At 46.2% G+C, this 21,139-nt stretch overlaps 1 protein-coding gene across 2 annotated transcripts in view; it reads left to right on the forward strand.

Annotated features, from left to right (window-relative positions):
- Window positions 1-21,139, forward strand: part of VAMP4 (vesicle associated membrane protein 4) — a 43,618-nt gene that overhangs the window by 5,145 nt on the left and 17,334 nt on the right. For both annotated transcript variants that reach the window (XM_077277587.1, XM_077277588.1), the window contains exons 2-4: window positions 7,021-7,156; window positions 15,391-15,437; window positions 18,041-18,091. In XM_077277587.1, coding sequence (XP_077133702.1) covers window positions 7,091-7,156; window positions 15,391-15,437; window positions 18,041-18,091 — 164 coding nt within the window. In that variant the 5' untranslated portion in view covers window positions 7,021-7,090. The remainder of the gene's footprint in view (window positions 1-7,020; window positions 7,157-15,390; window positions 15,438-18,040; window positions 18,092-21,139) is intronic.

Here is a 21,139-nt window from a genome sequence, read left to right on the forward strand (position 1 = left end):
TATGGACTTACCAGATCGACGTGGGAATTCCGGGGCCATCTAGTCCGGTTCAGGCAGCTGGGGTCCCTCTGCCTCGGCTAAGGTGGTGACCCGAAGCGCCACCGCGAAGGGCTAGTGGGCCTCTAGGGTGTGCGGGGGAGGTGACAAGGAGTTCGCGGTCACCTCCCCAGGTAAGATGCAGCAGGCAACATCCAGGGGGGTCCCTCTGAGGTTGCGGGAGGTGCGGCGGCCCTCCCCCCAAAAAAGCTGGCGTCAGTCTGCACACTGCACCGCCATCGGGCATGCAGAGCCGCACACTAAGGACTGCATAGGACCGGAGGCGCCGGTCAGCAGCGCCATATATGCACTCCCGGCGCCATCTTGCAAGTTCGGCGCATGCCCGGGATTAAGCTGGTCTCGCGAGGCGCCGGCGAAGCGCTCGTACCGCTTCTGCGCAGGCGCCGCTTGGATCCGACGGCGCCGGCGTTCGGCGCTCCTCGCCATCAGCCGGGCGCTACTGCGCAGGCGCCGGCGTTCGGCGTCAGCCGGGCGCTACTGCGCAGGCGCCGGCGTTCGATCAGCCGGGCGCTACTGCGCAGGCGCGGATAATAAAAAAAAAAAAAAAAAAAAAGCGGCGCGAAGGCTTTAAATGGGGAAAGCTACTTCCTCCTAGCGGCTCCGCAAATTTATCAGCAGAAGCCTCAAAAAAAGCTGCTTGCAACTACATCAGAGTGTTGTCAAAGCAGTGACCGCAGACCAGCAGCAATATGAGCGACCCGGCATCTCCCTTGCCAGAATCATCTCCACCTATAGCAGCGCCACAGCAGCAGCAGCAGCAAAAAAGGCGACAGCAGCGCCAGGACACCAGCAACGAACGCCAGAGGTCCCAACGCAGTAAGGGGTCCAGTACGGCGTCGGGGAAAAAGCCAGAGGCGGAGAATCCCCAATCGGTATTTATGGGTCCTGGAGGTGGTAAGTGGATCTTCGTGAAAGTCAGAGACAGTAAGGTTATTATTTGTCTCTTTTAGGGGAGGAAGAGCGTAGGCAAAACAAAGCATAGAATTTGTGCCATCTGCAGAGAAGATCTTCCACCTGCCTGGGAGAAGACGCTGTGTAATACTTGCATACAGCAGACAGTATCTGAAAGTCTGCCAGGGTTTGCAACCGACGAAGACATGGGGGTACTAAAAGACCCTATGGACAAGAAGGCGGACGCCTTCCTCAAAGGCTCTTGGGAGGCAGCAGGGGGGGGGCTTAAAACCTGCAGTAGCAGCGGCGTGTACATCTCGCTCCCTAATGATTTGGCTAAACCAACTAGAGGGTCAATTAAAAGGGAAGACTTCCCGAGACTCCATACTGAATACTTTACCAGTGATGAGAGGAGCCGCGGCTTTCCTGGCTGACGCCTCGGCCGACTCAATCAGACTAGCCGCTAGGTCAGCAGCACTAGCTAATGCAGCCAGGCGCGCCCTCTGGCTTAAGAACTGGCCAGGCGACCTCCAAACTAAGACAAGACTGTGTACCATCCCCTGTGAAGGAGAATTCTTGTTTGGCTCCACTTTAGATGACATTTTAGAAAAAGCTGGGGACAAGAAAAAGTCCTTTCCTCCCTTGGGCCTCCCCTCTTACCGGAAGCCCTTTCGGAGCAAGAGGTTTTTCCGAAAGAACCCGGGGAGAGGCCAGGGGAAATGGGAGGATAAGAGGAACAAAAACAAGGGGTTTATCTTTAATAAAAACCCCAATGATAACAAGAAACCTCCGCAATGAAGGTTCGCCCCAGGTGGGAGGGAGGCTGTCTCGCTTTCTCCCAGCCTGGAAAAAGATTACCTCCAGTCAATGGATACTGAACATTATAGAATCAGGACTGAGGTTAACATTCAAGAGATACCCTCGTCCCTCTTTTACGATGACATCTACAAGGTCTTCAGTAGAGGAACAGCTGGCACTAGAAAGAGAAGTCATGGGGTTAGTAGAAAAGAGAGTTCTACTGGAGGTCCCCCCTCAAGAAAGAGGACAAGGATACTATTCCCCTCTATTTCTGAGAAGAAAACCAGACGGGTCTTTCAGAACCATCATAAATCTGAAAAGTCTAAACAACTACTTAGAGGTCCAGGCATTCAAAATGGAAACGATAAAGTCATCTATTAAGATGCTGTTTCCTCAATGCTTCATGGTGGTCCTAGACCTAAAGGACGCATATTATCACGTCCCAATACACAAGGATCACCAAAGATTCCTCAGGATGGCGGTTCACATCAGAGGAGTCCTAAGCCACTTCCAGTTCTCAGCTCTGCCTTTTGGTCTAGCCATAGCACCGAGGATTTTCACAAAACTGATTGCGGAGGTAATGGCCCACCTCAGAGAAGAAAATACCTTGATCGTACCATATCTGGACGATTTTCTGGTAATAGGCTCCTCCCCGCAGCACTGCGAGCAACAACTGGCAATTGTGATTCATTCCCTAAAAGAACTAGGCTGGCTAATAAACATAGAAAAATCCAGACTAATACCTTCTCAAGTTCAGGAGTACCTAGGTCTCACCCTAGACTCCATAGAAATGGAATGTCGGCTACCAGAGAACAAAATACAAAAACTAAAAAGTTTGGTATCGAGGGTTCAGTCTCTCCCCTCCATAACACTCCGTCAGGGTATGTCCCTCCTAGGCTCCATGACCTCTTGCATCCCCGCAGTCCAGTGGGCCCAATTACATTCGAGAGACCTCCAATGGCAGATATTGTCGGAACAAACCCGTCTAGGAGAGCATTTAGACGGGCGGTTAATTCTATCTCCTCGTACCAGCCACTCTCTGACATGGTGGAAATCGCAGGAAAATCTTTCCCAGGGGGTCCCGTGGGTAATTCAGATCTCAAAAGTCCTGACTACGGACGCAAGCCCTTCAGGGTGGGGAGCTCATTTAGACGATCTGGTAGCCCAGGGCACCTGGTCTCCGTCCCTAGCAGACAAATCCTCCAATATGAAGGAACTACTGGCAGTCAAATTTGCCCTTCAGAAATTCTTGAAAGTCCTTCACTCTCATCACGTAAGAGTGATGTCGGACAACCGGGTGGTAGTATCTTACCTCAATCACCAGGGGGGCACCCGTTCCAAAAATCTAATGGAAGTGACCAACTCAATCCTGCAAATAGCCGAGAGCAACCTCCTATCCATAACAAGTCTACACATAAAAGGGGAAGACAACTACAAAGCGGACTTCCTCAGTCGGTCCAGCCTAAAACAGGGAGAATGGGAACTAAATCAGGCAATATTTACCCAGATCACAGAGAAATGGGGTGTTCCCAAAATAGATCTCTTTGCGAGTCACCTAAACAAAAAAGTAACCTCCTTTTGCTCCCTATCTCCCCTGGGGAACCCAGTAGTTGTGGACGCTTTTCTGATGTCTTGGAGCCATCATCTGCTCTATGCCTTTCCTCCTCTCATTCTGATTCCAGCAGTGCTGAGGAAGATTCGGGAGGACGGGGCGCTGGTTATCTTAATTGCCCCGTTCTGGCCGAAGAGACCTTGGTTCTCATGGATGAGAAAGATGTCAATGTCCGACCCCTGGGTATTACCAGACCTTCAGGATCTATTGTCACAGGGCCCAGTCTGCCATCCAAGGGTCAAGAACTTGCACTTGACAGCTTGGCTCTTGAAAGGAAGCTGCTAAAAGACAGGGGGTTCTCCCCAGGGCTAATCTCAACCTTATTACAAAGTAGGAAGCCAGTTACAACGAAACAATATGGCAAGATATGGAAAAAGTTTTTGTCTTCATCAGGCGAAAAAGTAGGGAAAGAAATTCCCCTTAATTCCATACTAGAATTCCTACAAAATGGGTTGGAGATGGGGCTGGCCACTAGTACTCTGAAAGTTCACGTGGCAGCATTGGGGGCCCTATTCAATTTTGATTTAGCTTCAAATAGGTGGGTCGCTAGATTCATAAAAGCAGCAGGAAGATCAAGGCCTCTTCCGACAAAAATCGTTCCTCAATGGGACTTAAACTTAGTCCTTAAAGCCCTGACCAACCCACCATTCGAACCATTACACGAAGCTTCATTAAAAAACCTATCTCTCAAAACCGCTCTGTTAGTCGCCCTCACTTCTGCCCGTAGGGTCAGCGACTTACAGGCTCTTTCGGCTAACCCTCCTTACACACAATTTCTAGAGGATAGGGTCATTTTAAAAACAGACCCAGCATATCTCCCGAAAGTGGCTTCAAAGTTTCACAGGTCTCAAGAGATTTCTCTCCCTTCCTTCTGTCCCAACCCTGTAAATAGGAAGGAACAAACATTACATACACTAGATGTACGAAGATGTCTCTTACGTTACCTAGAAGTCACTAAGGAGAGTAGGGAGGATGCCTCTCTGTTTGTGTGTTTCCAGGGTCCCCGGAAGGGGAAAAAAGCATCGAAAGCCACCATAGCAAGATGGATTACGGATGCCATCAGTCTTTCGTATTCGGCAAGTGGGATGTCCGTTCCCGGGGAGGTTAAGGCTCACTCAACAAGGGCAGTGGCATCTTCCTGGGCGGAGAAGGCCGGAGTTCCTATAGACCAGATATGTAGAGCTGCTACCTGGTCCTCACCATCTACATTCTATAGGCACTATAGATTGGACCTAAACTCCTCTTCAGACCTTACCTTCGGTAAAAGGGTTCTGGAAGCGGTGGTCCCTCCCTGAATGTACTATCTATGCAATTCTCTCCGTGGTGCCGTCATGGGCGATCAGAGAAAAATATAGTTCTTACCGATAACGGTATTTCTCTGAGCCCATGACGGCACCCGTACATTCCCTCCCTTCACCTATGGGTGCTCACATTAAATAGTGCCACGATTTATTCATAGTTTACTAATAGTTTTTAAGTCACGCGGTATCTCGTTATGCTAAACAAGTTAAAGTTAACAAATGTTTTAGTAGTCTCCCATCATTTTCTATGTAAAACAACTGATGCGGGAGAGTGGTACCGCCTTTTTATCCGTAGGTTTCCTGTCCTTGGTGGGCGGATCCCCTCTCTCCGTGGTGCCGTCATGGGCTCAGAGAAATACCGTTATCGGTAAGAACTATATTTTTTTCTGTCCTCTTCCATAAAGGCCACCTCTACTAAGTGTATGGTTTATTGTTGTCGTACGGACAGACACTCCAATCCCTGCTTGGGAACTCTGGAGCTTCTGCAGGATTACCCTTGATCTCTGTGCTGCCTCTCTGATTAATGCCCTCCTTGCCTGGGCTGAGAGTTTTTTGGTAGGTGACCCTCTCTTGGCTGGTTAGTTGTGGTATCATGTTCTTTCCATTTGATGATAATGGATTTGTTGGTGCTCCGGGGATCATCAGAGATTGTGAGATTTTTTTTTTTTTTTTTTCGTAACCCAACCCTGACTTGTACTTCACAACAACTTTGTTCCTGACTTGTCTGGAGAGCTGCTTGGTCTTCATGGTGTTTGGTTAGTGGTGCCTCTTCTTTCATGGTGTTTGGTTGGTGGTGCCTCTTCCTTCATGGTGTTTGGTTGGTGGTGCCTCTTCCGTCATGGTGTTTGGTTGGTGGTGCCTCTTCAATGGTGTTTGGTTAGTGGTGCCTCTTCCTTCATGAGGTTTGGTTGGTGGTGCCTCTTCCTTCATGGGGTTTGGTTGGTGGTGCCTCTTCCTTCATGGGGTTTGGTTGATGGTGCCTCTTCCTTCAATGGGGTTTGGTTGGTGGTGCCTCTTCCTTCAATGGGGTTTGGTTGGTGGTGCCTCTTCCTTCAATGGGGTTTGGTTGGTGGTGCCTCTTCCTTCAATGGGGTTTGGTTGGTGGTGCCTCTTCCTTCAATGGGGTTTGGTTGGTGGTGCCTCTTCCTTCATGGGGTTTGGTTGGTGGTGCCTCTTCCTTCATGAGGTTTGGTTGGTGGTGCCTCTTCCTTCAATGAGGTTTGGTTGGTGGTGCCTCTTCCTTCAATGGGGTTTGGTTGGTGGTGCCTCTTCCTTCAATGGGGTTTGGTTGGTGGTGCCTCTTCCTTCAATGGGGTTTGGTTGGTGGTGCCTCTTCCTTCAATGGGGTTTGGTTGGTGGTGCCTCTTCCTTCAATGGGGTTTGGTTGGTGGTGCCTCTTCCTTCAATGGGGTTTGGTTGGTGGTGCCTCTTCCTTCAATGGGGTTTGGTTGGTGGTGCCTCTTCCTTCATGGGGTTTGGTTGGTGGTGCCTCTTCCTTCATGGGGTTTGGTTGGTGGTGCCTCTTCCTTCATGGTGTTTGGTTGGTGGTGCCTCTTCCTTCATGGTGTTTGGTTGGTGGTGCCTCTTCCTTCATGGGGTTTGGTTCGTGGTGCCTCTTGTTAATGGTGTTGCAGCCTCTGTGGCCTTTCAGAAAAGGTGAAGTGTATATACAGACAGACTGTGTGACATCAGATTTCACACAGGTGGACGTCCTGTCGCTGAGCATGTGACTTATGAAGTAATTGCTTGCACCAGAAATTTTTAGGGGCTTCATAGTAAAAGGGGTGAATACATAATCACATGTCAGTATTTAGTTATTTGATCCCATAAATTTAATTTATGACTATGTTGTTCTCACTTCATTTCACCAACTCAGACTATTTGAATCACACATAAATCGGATTACAAAAATATTTAAACACAAGTTGTAATGTAACAAAATAGGTAAAAAGCCAAGGGGGTGAATACTTTTGGAAGCCACTGTAGACGTGGCACTGACTGATTTTAACATTGTGCCAGTTCTATATGAATGATTGACGGCGTGTATACAGCACCTCCTGTCATCTCCACATCAGGCTTTGATGTAGGTGACAGTTGTCAGGTGTCGGACCGGTACCGTGACCTCTTTCTGCTTGGCAAGTGGCAGTGTCTCTCGCTAACCAGTCCGGAAATGAAAGGAGGAGCCGTACTACCGCTACAGCTGCAGTCAAAATTCAATTGGTTGACCCTGGAAACAGACGACGGCTCCTCTGCTAGACATGTGACCTGATGGACGCCTGTTTACGCCAGCGCCTTCATCCTTCGACGGACATTGTGTCAGGCTGATTTTCCAGTCAATTTTTTATTCTTTCTGTTTTGCAGTGCCCAGAAGCTGAGGAACAAGAAACAAACAAATCTTTTCTGTCCTCTACCACACGAACAATCACCCGCCATGCCACCAAAGTTTAAGCGGCACCTCAACGACGAAGAGGTAACCGGGTCCATAAAAAGTGAACGAGTGAGTATCCAGTCATACACTGCCGGTCATGGCGCCAGTAGATCAATATGGACCATCTCGCCATACAAAGGTAGCGGCATCACAGTTGGGTCCGGGGAGAAGTCTTAAAGGGGTTGTCCAGTGAAAACAAGTTATCACCTATTTACAGGATAGGTGATAACTTACTTATTGGTGGGTGTCCAACACGGTACCGCAGAATGGGGCACTTTAATCCCCGTTACAAAATGGTGGAGTTGGTCAGATGCCAAACTGCAGTTTAATGCATTGTCAATGGAACTGCTGGGCCAAAGCAAGGCATGAACTCGCCAGCGGGCGAGCATGGGCACCGCTTCTGCCCCCCGTGTTCGGACCCCCACTGATCAACAAGATGTTTACCCTGTGGATAGGTTATTCTCTTAACAACACCAACAAAACTTGTATGGGGGGGGTCCCGTGGCAATTGGGGGAGGGTCCTTGGCTACTCTCATGATTGCAAGTGTACAGATTGTGTACATGTAGTCACATGACCACTGTCTCGCATGGGGAATAGAGTGACTGCAGATTTTTTTTCTGAGACAGGACAACCCCTTTAATCTAGAGTGGTATAAAAAATAAGTAGTAAAGGCCAGGCAGAAAATCCTTTTGTTTGTTTTTTTGTTTTCTTTCTAAATCCATGTAATAAAAAAAAAAAAGTTATACGGAAATTTATATGTGAGTCCTAAACTTTGCCAAAAATGTGCTGCTCCTCTCCCGGTGTCTACAGCACTAACGTCCTGTCGACGGCGCTGCAGCCAGTCAGTGAGTTTAGCAGCTGTGTCCGAGGTCTCAGCACTAGCCACTGAACTCAACAGATTGCCTTCAGCGCTGTTAATGTGGTAGCGAACTAGGAATGGTGAGTGAAGCACAGGTTGTTTTTGGAAGAGCAGGGGTTTTCTGTAAGAGGATAATCTTAAAGGGAATGTGCCATCAAAGTAATTTTTTTTTTTTCAACCGCTGAAAAAATGTAAAGTATTAATGTTTACCTTTTTTTTTTAATTTTATCATTTTTGGTATAAAATATGAAATAATTAAAAAAGGTTTGATATTTTCCACTTTTAACAATACTGTTAGTTGGTGTTGCTTTCTGTTTCATGTGCTGGGGTTTGATACATGGACTGTATCACACTGGGATTAGATACAGGGCTCAACAGAGTGTATCACACAGGATGGGATTACATACGCGACTCTGGTTTGTATCACACATGATGGGTATTAGATGCACGGCACTATGGGCTGTATCACACATGATGGTGATTAGATACTTGGCACTATGGGCTGTATCACACATGATGGTGATTAGATACCCGGCTCTGCTATGTAAGTGTGAGCCTTTTTCAGATATATGTAATGCAGGGACGTCTGAATGAGTCTTAGGCCGGGGTCACACTAAACATATGAAAAATCGGTCCGAGAGTTGCATGAGTGTAATGCAAGTGTCATGCGAGTACAATCCAAGTTTTCACACCTAGCATCCGATTTACATCTGAATGCAGTGCGATTGCTATCCGACTGCAATACGATTTTTAATATATAAATATTAATTATTATTATTAATTATTTATTCTATATCATAGAATAAAAACCGGCAATTTAGCAGCCGTGTAGTGTAAAATCACTGCAGGAGCCGACAGGATAGAAGAGATGGATTACACACAGTTCATACATATAGAATAGGTAGATATACAGATGTCAGTGACAACTACAATTAGTACAGTGTGTGTGCAGCTTACTGGACATGTATTTAATTAATAAAAGATAATTTTTCTGAAAATATTGGTGTGGGCTCCCGTGTAATTTTCTTAAACGGCAGAGGGAAAGCCGACGACTGGGGGCAGATGTTTATAGCATGGGAAGGGGGTAATACCCATGGAGCTTCCCAGGCTATTAATATCAGCTCACAACTGTATACTTAGCCTTTTCTGGCTATTAAATTGGGGACCCTAAAATAAAATGACATAGGGTCTACCTATAATTAATAACCAGCAAAGGCTGACAGATATTAATAGCCCAGGAAGGGGCCATGGATACTGTCCCCACCCCCATCCCCGGCTAAGAACATCAGCTCTCAGCCGCCCCAAAAAAAGGCGCATCTCTAAGATGTGCCGATTCTGGCATTTAGCCTCGCTCTTCCCCCTTGCCCTGTAGTGGAGGCAAATGGGGCGATAGTTGGGGGGGGTTGATGTCACCTTTGTATTGTCAGGTGACTTCAAACCCCGAGGTTAATAATGGAGAGGCGTCAGTAAGACACCCCCATTATTAACCCGATAGTCATATCGTATAAAAACACACATACCCAGAAAAAAATCCTTTAATTGAATGAATGACAGACTACTTTAATAATCGTAATTAAACCATACCTCAACCATTCCACCAACGCCATTGTCTTCTGCAAAAGAGTTAAAAAAAACCCAATATTCCTCATCTTTCTGCAGAGACGATGATAATCCATTTGTCCCACGACGGGTCTAGCTCTGCTACATCAAGATGGCAGGTTGCATGGTTGCATGATGCGACCATACAGCCTACCTTCCAGCAGAAAGACTGAGCTGCGTGTGCTCAGTGTCTCCCTATGAACTCCTATTCCTGTCTGAGGGCACTGTGAGCGTGAGAAAGGTCTCGCGGTGCCGTCACAGGTCCTGGGAGTTCACAGCTAGTGAACTCACAGATCCTAAAAGTCAATGTCTACCCTTTAATGAGCCTTGTCACATGACTTAGAATAAAAATCAAACCAGAAACTCAAGTCATGCGGCAAGGCTTGTTAAAGGGTAGACATCAACTTTTAGTATTGCTACTTCCAATAGGTGGCACTATAGTTCTAGTCTTCTTCCTCTCTGAAAAGGCAGTTTGCATATTTAATTTCCTAGATGAGGGTTGCGAGATTTAAGTCTCCTCCCCTTGGCATGCCAGGCTTGACATGTCACTCTCCACAAAGAGAAATGTTACCCCTTGGATCCCGGTCAGATGCCTCTCAACCAGCCAAACCAGATCTCACACTTTGACCTATTGACTACCCACCAGGCCTATCTGACTGATCCTACAGACATACTTAAAAAACAAAATTACCTAGAAGCCAAACGACTCATTGATACTTTCACTATTGCCCAAGCTACAAGAAGTATAGATTTCACAAAAAAACATTATTATAGGTGGGGCGGAAAGACAGGCAGCTTACTGGCACGCCTGACTAAGCCGTTCCACTCTAGACGCACAGTTGTACAGGTGAGACACCCAGAGAAACATCAAGTGGTCACATCAGAAGGAGACAAACAACAGGCCTTCCTAAAGTACTATACTGAACTATACAGAGAACGACCATATAGCTCGCAGGACACGTGGGATCTTATATCCTCGACTGCACTACCAAAAATAACGGGAGACCAAAGGGAACAGTTGTCAGCTCCAATAACTATTGAGGAGGTGCAGTCGACGATCAAGTCCCTACACAATAACAAGTCACCAGGACCTGATGGTCTAACTGCTGAGTATTACAAGATGCTGCAGCCAGATATCACCCCCATGATGGTGGATTTGCTCAATACCATATACGCACAGGGGGAACAAGTGGAAGGCTTTCATGAAGCCCATACAATTCTAATACCCAAACCAAATAAAGACCCTCTTGAGGTAGGCTCATATCACCCGATATCCCTACTAAATGTAGACTACAAAATACTCACTAAAATCCTGGCGGATCGCTTGCAAGAGTTTTTACCAGGTTTACTCATACCCTCACAACTGGGTTTTACAAGAGGCCGCCACTCTGCCCTGGGAGTTAGGACGGCTGTGGCCGCAACAGTTCTTGCTAAACAACAAAACTGTCCTCCCTCACTGCTACTCAGCCTTGATGCTGAGAAAGCATTTGACTCAATATCATGGAGCTTTCTGAGCACGGTTTTAAGGTACAGAGGCTTTGGCGATATTTTTCTTAGATTTCTCCACATCATACAACATAACGCAACCACTAAACTATCCATAAATAATTTACTATCTCCTCCAATCACTTTGGAAAGGGGAGCAAGACAGGGATGCCCAATCTCACCGATACTTTTTAATCTGGCACTGGACCCACTATTAAGGTACTTGCAGAAGTGGCCAGGTCTTCAGGGATTACAATTTGGGAATACTGAAATTAAAACGATGGCTTTCGCAGATGACCTTTTAATCTTTATGTCAAGACCTCGGGTCAATTTGGGCCCTTTGCTTTCAATAGTAGAGCAAAAGGGAGCAATAATAGGTTTCTCAATAAATGTGACAAAATCTGAAGCTCTGATGCTCACGGGACCTGCAAAACCTACGTGGACTCAAGGTTACCCTATCCAGTGGAAAACCCAATCTATTACATACTTGGGTGTTCAAATTACTAGATCTCCAACAGAACTGCAGCGGACTAACCTGCAGGCATTTATCAAATCATTACAGGACGACTTAAATGCGTGGAGCAAATTCACCCTCTCTTTTATAGGTCGGGCAAACCTAATAAAAATGATCTCCTTCCCGCGGCTGCTATACCTGTTTAATGTCTTACCGTTCTATCTAAGACCCGTAGATGAACGCAACATCAATCGACTATTCCGCAATTTCATATGGCAGGGAAGGAGACCTAGAATTGGACTGTACATCCTCCAACAGCCTAAGACTAATGGGGGAATCAATTTCCCAGATGTTAAATTATATAATCTGGCAGCCAATATGCGGATCCTTAAAGACTGGCTGAACGGTACATCCACTTATTCATCCAATGCCGTAGAATCACCTCTGATAGGTAGTGGGTCCCTGGTAAGCTTGTTGCATTCCCCTTATCCCTCGTTAACATCAGACCACAAAAATAACCCCTTATTCATGTCAATGTGGAGAACGTGGGTGGTGGTGCGTAGGAGGCTGCATTTATCCAGTGGTGTTTCACTTGCACAATCATTTTCCAATAATCCTAGTTTCCATGATGGAAAGGCACACCCCATCTTCTCTAGATGGCAGAGAGAGGGTTTACGGTCCATTGGAGACATAGTTGACATACAGACAAGGACCGTCATTTCATTTGCTCAGGCATGCACTTTGTTTGATTATATACGCGCACACCCTTTCCACTACATGCAGCTGCAAAGCTACGCACATAGTGTCATACACACTTTCAATGACAATGACTGGCAGGACAAATTACTGAACAAATTGAATACATGCACTCAGAATAGGGGCCTGGTCTCGGAGTACTATACATTCCTTCGTCCTTTGCTACAGTATGATACCGTAGGGGTGGGAATTACAAAATGGCAGGTGGATGATGTCTCCTTTGCGCCATCTCTTATCTTGCGGGCATTACAGAAAGCACTCAAATATATACCTTCTGTCTCTTATTGGGAAATGGCGTTACAGATCCTGCACAAGACCTATGTTTCACCAAAACGTAGTTATCTGATGGGGAATCTGGCGAGCCCGGCCTGCTCTAGATGTGGGGAACCTGAGGCGGACCACTTTCACTGCTTCTGGGCTTGTCCACAAATTCAATTGTTCTGGCAGCGTATATATACCTTCGTGTCGACGCACACCTTATATAACATCACACTTACTCCGGCCTGGGCTCTCTTTGGTCATGTTACAGATAACGACGTCCATATTCCATACCATGGTAAAAAATTCCTTTTTATTATCTCAGCTGCAGCTCGTAAAACAATTCTACAAAACTGGTTGGCGCCTAAAGTGCCCACATTGCGACTTTTCCTAGAGAAACTTGCTTTTCTGTTTAGAATGGACTGGATAGATGCTTCTCTTCAGAAAGAGAGACAGACTCAGACATTCTTTAACACATGGGAACCATTTATAGCGATTCTTCCGACTCACACTAAGCAAGGAATCAGAGATTGTTTTAAGATGACTACTTGGTTCTTGGAACAGACAATAGCAGGTCGTCCGCCTCTGTGAGGATGATTCGCGGATCGGGGCATGCAAATCTGAGGATGTAGAGGTGGAAGCCGTGTGCTCTCCCCCCTACTCCCATTTCCCCCAGGTGTTCTCCTCCCCCCCCCCCCCCCCCCCCAAGAACAGACCTTTCAAAATTAGTCACTTTGCTTATTTGTCATGTTTATGCAAATTATTTTATTTACTCATATCGTATTGCTCGAGATGTGACGTAACATTGACTGATTGATACGACAATGTGCAAATTATATCTTGTTTCAGTTTTTCCTTGACCCCCCCCCCCTTTTTTTTTGTCTACATTTTATATGTGTATTGTTAAAAAAGTTTAATAAAAACATTATTGAAAAAAAAAAAAAAAAGATCTCACACTTTGCACTGACGAGTGGCAGTACCCCGAAGCACAGTGTCTGCAAATTGAGATTCTGGTTTGGCTTTTATCCGAAGTCATGTGACAAGGCTCGTTAGAGGATCGATATTGACTGTTAGGATTGCTACTTCCAATAGGTGGCGCTAGAGTTCTAGTCCTCTTCCTCTCTGAAGAGACCTTTTTTATATTTTATAGTCGGGGTAATAAGTTGAGTTGGGCTCTGATCCCTTTCTATAAATCCTGAGCAGACGGGACCTCCGGTGTCTCGGGCCGACTCTGAAGTAACTTGTTTACCAGGGAAAGGTTGGACTTTGTTTCCACTCAGAATGACATCTTCTCCTGGAAGAACAATGGCTTTTTGTCTGTGTTCAGGAATTGGGGGTTTTTGGTGGCCTCCTGTAATAGTCGGTCCAGTTCCCCATACAGAGAACATTTGTGAGTTGATGGAAAGTGAATTCTTTCCCCATAGTAGAAGGACATCTGGTGCCAGGATTTTTAGTATTGCTGAACTTGGCTCTGTCTCTTACGCACCTCAATTACATAGCAGACACGTTACTATAATCAGGCTGGATATTCGCTGGACGCTCCTCCATATTTATTCACAACTCGTCATTTTACTTAAAGTGGATATCAAACCTTGGAAAACGGTTCTGAAAAATGAAATAGGATAAACTATAGTCCTCCCCCCTGAGCTCCAGAGCCAAAGCTCCGATGGCGCAACTGATCTTTGTTTACAAGCAGCCAGTGTGTCACCGCAGTGGTCACATGCCATACTACTGGCACCACCAGCCATGACTGTGACTGCTGACCAGTGATTGGCTGCATTACTGGCACCACCAGCCATGACTGTGACTGCTGACCAGTGATTGGCTGCATTACTGGCACCACCAGCCATGACTGTGACTGCTGACCAGTGATTGGCTGCATTACTGGCACCACCAGCCATGACTGTGACTGCTGACCAGTGATTGGCTGCAGTGATCATATGCTGTATTACTGCCATCACTGCACAGCTATTTTAGCTATGATGCCAGTAAAGCTACATGTGACCTCCGACGAGTGATTGGCTGCAGTGGTCACATGCTGCATTACTGGCACCACCAGTCTTGTGAGCATGATGCTAATAATACTACATGTAACAGATGACCAGTGATTGGCTGCAGCAGTTATCAGCACTGCTACAGCTTCTGCACTGGATCACCAGGAATTAAGGAAGGGTTGACTAGTGTTTATTTTATTATTTATTTGTTCACTTAAAGGGTTTATGCCGAATTGTTTGGTTATCCCCACTCCGTAGGATAGGTGATGACTGCTGGGAACCCCACCGATCCCAGGAACGGGGCACTGAAGAGCGGAGTGGAGGTCGAGCATTTCCTCCCCTGTTCAATGTCCAGTTCTCGGATGTCTGTTTAGAGACCCGTTCTTGGGATCTCTGGAGGTCTCAGTGGTTGGATCTTCAGTGATCGACAAGCTCGCCCGACACAACCCCTTTAAGTGATAAATAGCAGACTGGCTAGCTTTTGGAGATGCTACATTGTGCCATTGGTTGATTTCCAATGCTCCTGTACTGGCTTTGCACACTTAGTGCCCATATAAATGGCGTTACCCCCACCACCTGCGCTGGGCAGAGGATGCTGACCCGTCCCCTGGAGCTCGGGTGTCTGCGGTGTCACATATATGATTATTTAGTTATTATCGAGTATCTGCTTCTTTTGTATGATTTGCGCACGTTCTAATTATCTTGTGTACGATCAAACCATAGTCTAAGGCGAGGACGACAACGTCCCCCACGAGAACACCAGTGAATGTCTGCTGGAACCTGACGCACCTGCCCAGCATGTCGGGACCTTCATGTACAGCTTTTATTATCTTGATTATTTTTTTTTTTTAAACCTTTTTTCCTCTTTCATTTTGTTTCATTTATTTTTCAACACAGAGAAATCTTCTGGAGGAAGACTCTGATGAGGAGGAAGACTTCTTCTTGTAAGTACTTGTTAATTTAAATATATATATATATATATATATATATATCTGCACCCTCAGCCTGAGAGGACGCCCCCTCCACCCTACATATATCATGCGATAAGATGTATTATTGCGCTGCCACCAGGAATGGTGATCATGTGGTAATTAAAATAAATGCCTTTATTGAGGAGTTTTCAAAATGACAAACCATTCAGACCGGAGCCTTCATCAGGTCCTGCAGGTATGCGAAAATTGGGACTCCAGATATCTATTGTTGCCCCATCACCTGATTACACGGGACTCTTGATAACCATATTTCTGGGGGGCACAAATTCACACCTGTAATAGTGTTGTAACCACTTCTTCTTTTTTTTTTTTTTAACTATCCATAAATTGTAACTGGCATTGCAGCGACAGTAAGGTCCATTTAAGGGAGTCTGTCACCATATTTGACCTATCTAAACTATTAATACAGACATACATATTATATACTGCTGAACAGTCCTACCTGTGAGTCTCATGTCAGATGCCTTGTTGTTGAGAAATCATCTTTTATCACTTTATTTAATTGATATCTTCCATGCTCCGGGGCGGAGGGTGTCTGGAGAGAGCTCTGCCTCCAGAGATTATTTTACATGAAGGATGAGTTACCAGTGTGATGTGTAATGGCCGCTGTCTGCTCTCCTAATTATAACTGATACATCTGCAGGTTCTTCTCAGCTTCCAGCTCACAGGCAGACAGGGCTGCCATATCGTTACAATACAGCAGAGCTCAGAGAACTGCAAAAATGTGTTTTCTAGAAGACAATTTTAATTTCTCCTGTTCTGTGTTGGTTACTTGTCTCACACTGGGAACGCCTGTGTAAAATAAGCTCTGGGGGCAGAGTTATCTTCCAATCACCATCTGCATCAGAGCCTGGAAGAGGTCACTTATATAAAATGATAAAAGCTGATTTCTCAGCAACAACACAGCTGATATGAGACACACAGGGAGGTCTTTCTTTCAGCAGTCTATAACCTGTATGCCCATAGTAATAGTTTAGATAGGTCAAATGTGGTGACAGACTCCCTTTAAAGTGAGTTGCGATGAGTTGCAATGATAATGACAACCTGTGCACTCTCGTGGAATGATTTTGGGAAAAAACGTCCTTTCCCAAGTCTCAAATGTGTACTGAGCTATGCTTTCTGTACGCCAGGACTAGCTCTCTTCCTCCCTCACCAGCTCTCTTCTGAGTTCTCACCTTCCCAGCTCTGTTTCCTGTTCGAAGCCACCTCATTCTCAGCTTGCTTTCTTGCTCCAGGTCATCCAGTTCCCAGCTCACTTTTCCTCCTTGTGGTTTTCCGGTTCCAAGCTTGCATTCCTGATTGAGGTTGCCTGGTGCCCAGCTCCATTTCCTCCTCCCTGTTGGCCCCGCTTCCAGCTCCCTTTCCTCCTGGCGGTCGGCCCCCGGCTCCCTCCTTTCCTCCTGGCGGTCGGCCCCCGGCTCCCTCCTTTCCTCCTGGCGGTCGGCCCCCGGCTCCCTCCTTTCCTCCTGGCGGTCGGCCCCCGGCTCCCTCCTTTCCTCCTGGCGGTCGGCCCCCGGCTCCCTCCTTTCCTCCTGGCGGTCGGCCCCCGGCTCCCTCCTTTCCTCCTCGCGGTCGGCCCCCGGCTCCCTCCTTTCCTCCTCGCGGTCGGCCCCGGCTCCCTCCTTTCCTCCTCGCGGTCGGCCCCGGCTCCCTCCTTTCCTCCTGGCGGTCGGCCCCCGGCTCCCTCCTTTCCTCCTCGCGGTCGGCCCCCGGCTCCCTCCTTTCCTCCTCGCGGTCGGCCCCGGCTCCCTCCTTTCCTCCTCGCGGTCGGCCCCGGCTCCCTCCTTTCCTCCTCGCGGTCAGTCCATCCCCGTAGCACACTGTTTTCACACTGTCCAGCGGTTTTGCTTTGTAGTCACTATGATGTGTGTTCATCCTGTACTTTTTCCTTTATGTTGCAAGAGCACAAATTTAGTATCTTCAGAAAAGAAAAATTAGCCTTGATCTATTTAAGGTTTCAATCCATGTAACTTCCCAATCATTCCCGGGAATCAGATGCTTTTTTATTACTCTATTACAATGTATAATTTTTCCCCTCTATTCCAGGAAGATAATTTTATTTCATCATGTACATGTGCCCTAAATTGTCATATTTGTTTTCGGACTATGAGTCGCCTCGCATTTCCCCCTTATTGAGCTGCACGATGCTCCGCACCTCTGTGTAGGATGAGGAGGTCAGTGACAATGGGATTACAAGAAACTCTCAAGGGAACAGGAATATCTGCATGACCTGCGTGTATGGCTGCTGTGCGGGGCAGATTAGGCAACTACCGAGCCCCTCGAATTCCCCTCTGCAACCTACCTGCAACACATGGGTCGTGCGGGAGGCTCCGAGATAGCAGGGGCTTCCTTTACTTCCATTTTTAGGAGGCTGTTGCATCCAGCACAATGTCACCAGGCGATGCTCCTGGACTTACAGGATTGCCGGCTATGGGAAATGAATTTGGTCGTTTTGTCACATTCATGGGGTCTGTGTTGTTTTCTCAGTTTGCTGTGGATGCGGAGACCTGAGGTCACACCATATGATACTGACACTGAATGTTCTCTCTTGCCAGGAGGGGACCTTCTGCACCTAAGTTTGGACCAAGGAATGACAAGATCAGACAGTAAGTCTGTGGGTGACAGCTGGAAAGTTGACTGTCCCCGTTTCCATGCTTCTTGGTTATATTTGTTTGCCCCAGGAGGGATCGGATACATATTCCAGCATAGTAAGGAAGTTGTGCACGCCGCGTCCTAAAGGGCTTACAGCATACTCCCAAAAGTGCAAAAGATGTACAAAGTAACGGGACCATCTTTTTATTTTTTTTCTACATATTTGATAAATGTGTTGCTTTTATCTTTAAAATGTTTTTTTATTTTTGAAATCCCATCACCTACCTTATTAAAGAGAATCTGTCAGCAGGTTTTGGTAAGTAATCTGAGAGCAGCATGATATACAGACAGAGGCCCTCATTTCAGCGATGTGTCAATTACTGGACTGTGTTGTTATTTCTATAAAATCAGTGTTTTATCAGCAGGAGATTATCCCTACAGGACAAGTTGTCTAATGTCTCCTAGTCGTCCTGCTCTGTAAAATCCCACCTCCACCAGTGGCAGCTTTCAGGTTTTTGTTACGTAGTTTTTGAGAGCAACATGATGTAGAGGCAGAGGCCCTGATTCCAGTGATGTGTCACTTACTACGCTGTGTTTTGTAGTTTCAATGAAATAAGAGTTTTATCAGCAGGAGATTATCCCTGCAGGACTAGGTGTCTGGTGCCTCCTTGTCAAATGCTTTCTATAACCTTGCCTTCACCACTGATTATCAGCTTTATGCCTCTGCACGGTGTACAGAGCCAGTGGTGTGGGTGGGGTTACACAGAGCTCGGCATTCTGGATAACACAGTGATTGCATCAAAATGACAACATGCAGACCAATAAGTGACACAACGCTGGAATCGGGGTATCTGCCCCTACTGCATACTACTCTGTCAGCAGGTTTCTTCTATGCAATCAGAGTCCCTTTTAATAGATCGTTGCCAGTCCAATCTTTCATTCTGGAAGCTAAGGGAAAAAAGTCAGATTGGGAGAAATGGAGAGGTGCAGCATAACACCTATCAACTTTCAATCTAATTTTACATATTTAATTTGTGTAAAATCTCAACTTTCTAAATGCTTTGTATTATGTTTGGTTATACCTCGCTCCAGAGCTGTATTCATAATTCTGCTAAATCTACACTCCCTAACTGCCTAGCTGAAATCCTACAAGGCCGTGAGACGGGTGTCTGGTATAAAGATGTAACTTCCTAGAGTGAAATCACGAGAGAGGACAGAAATACTGAGAGATTTCAGCTCTGAGGCCCAAAGGAAGTGAATGCAGTCCTGTACTGGACAAGCAATACAATTATTTTAATCTTTTTTTTAAGATATTAAATATGAAAACTAAAGTTCAAGGCATAGTGGTATGGGGCGCCTCTAGTCCCCCTTGATTTTGGGGCTGGATAACAACTGTGACTGCTGCCACCTATTGTGATTCTCAGTGTAGGTGCCAGCATCTTTCTAGATGGCTGAATTGTAAACTCTTCTGACCAGGTAGCGTTATTGTGATGTATTATTCGGATTGCAGCTCTGCATTCCTACCCGATGATTGCATTATCCCGCGAGCTCACGACTATTAAATAATTTCCTCCAATTTCTCAATTGAAAAGTGAAATAGTCCCTGACTGAATTTCTGCCCTGGAGGGTCATGATGTGTTTCCAGTCCGGGTAACGCCTTCATAGGTTACTAGAAGTCATGGTACCCTATTAGAATGAGAAGTAGCGCCTTTTTCACGGTATTTTGTCAGTGTGCTCGGAAGTTCCAGGAATCAGTTTTATAATTCGCGATGCCGCTGTTTTCCCCGGTGAAACTCTTAAGGGCTGCTTCACGTGGGTAAAAAAAAGTCAACAAAATCTACAGATATTTATGGTGAAATTTACCCTTTGCAAACCAAATGTGTCCCACGTGGAGTTACCGTGAAAAAAAACTAAAATTCTTGGCTGTATACCTAGATGTGACATCCCTAAAATATAGCCAGAGTACCCGGCTGTGTGGTTAGCGGACGGCCTTCCAATATGGTGCCTTAACTTTTAGCGGCAGGTGAGAAAATCTGTGCCGTATTTCAGGTTGTTGCACCATGTAGCCATCAGCTAAAGGAGACCTATCACCAGGGCAAAAGTGGCTAGATTTTGGTTTTATTTTATTCCCGCTGTTCCCCCGAGTATTCCGATTTTTGTTTTTTTTAAATCTGCCATACGGTTCCAGAGATTTCAGCCTTTATAGTTTGGTGCTAATTTTTGTGGTCTTTACAAAGGGGTGTGGCTCGTGGGATTTTTCTGGGGGCGTGTCTTTAGGCTGCCCTGCATAATTACCCTGTGAGCCACACCCCTTTAGCAAAGACTAAAAAAAAAATGCACTGAATAAAAAGGCTCATATTTCTGGAACCGTAAAGTGGAATGGAAAAAAATAAAAAATAGAGTACTCGGGGGAGCAGCGGGAATAAAATAAGAGCCAGGACTGACCACTTTTGACCTGATGAAAGATCCCCTTTAAAGTACCCATACACCTTCCATGGCTAAAGTGTGCTTGGACAATAGCAATTCCTCCTATCTCCATATGCACATGTATGCTCCTCTTAGATGAGTATGCACGTGTTCATACATAGGAGAGGGAGGCAGCAACTTATCTACCCTGAGAACCGTAATATTGGGTATGTTGAAATTCTGGAGAGTTAGGAGGCTCCACACACACTTTGTTCTTTGAGCTTGTTAAAAAATATGACAGCCACTTTTTGGAATATGTGCCGTAGGGGTAGTCTGGTTGCCATATGTGAGCACCATCATTATTACTCCCCAGGGTTTTAGGTTCTATGTCCCCTATGCCCTCTTGTCGGCGAAAAAAATATGTTTCCCATTTTGGATTCTTGTAAGAATGGATGACGTTCCTTGGAGAAGTTGGTGGTCATATTAGTTGCCATCTTGCTTCCCTAAAAACTGATATCCAGGTAGAATTTTTTTTTTGGGGGGGTGGCGGAGTATAAGACAGCAGCTCAGAATGTCAAAGGGGTTTCACATGCCCACTGCAAATGCAGCATTATGCCTCTGCTCCCTTTGGGGGGTTTTTTGTTGACCGGTGGCAG

The sequence above is a fragment of the Ranitomeya variabilis genome, chromosome 8, assembly GCF_051348905.1.
Source record: "Ranitomeya variabilis isolate aRanVar5 chromosome 8, aRanVar5.hap1, whole genome shotgun sequence".
NCBI classification, from domain to species: domain Eukaryota; kingdom Metazoa; phylum Chordata; class Amphibia; order Anura; family Dendrobatidae; genus Ranitomeya; species Ranitomeya variabilis.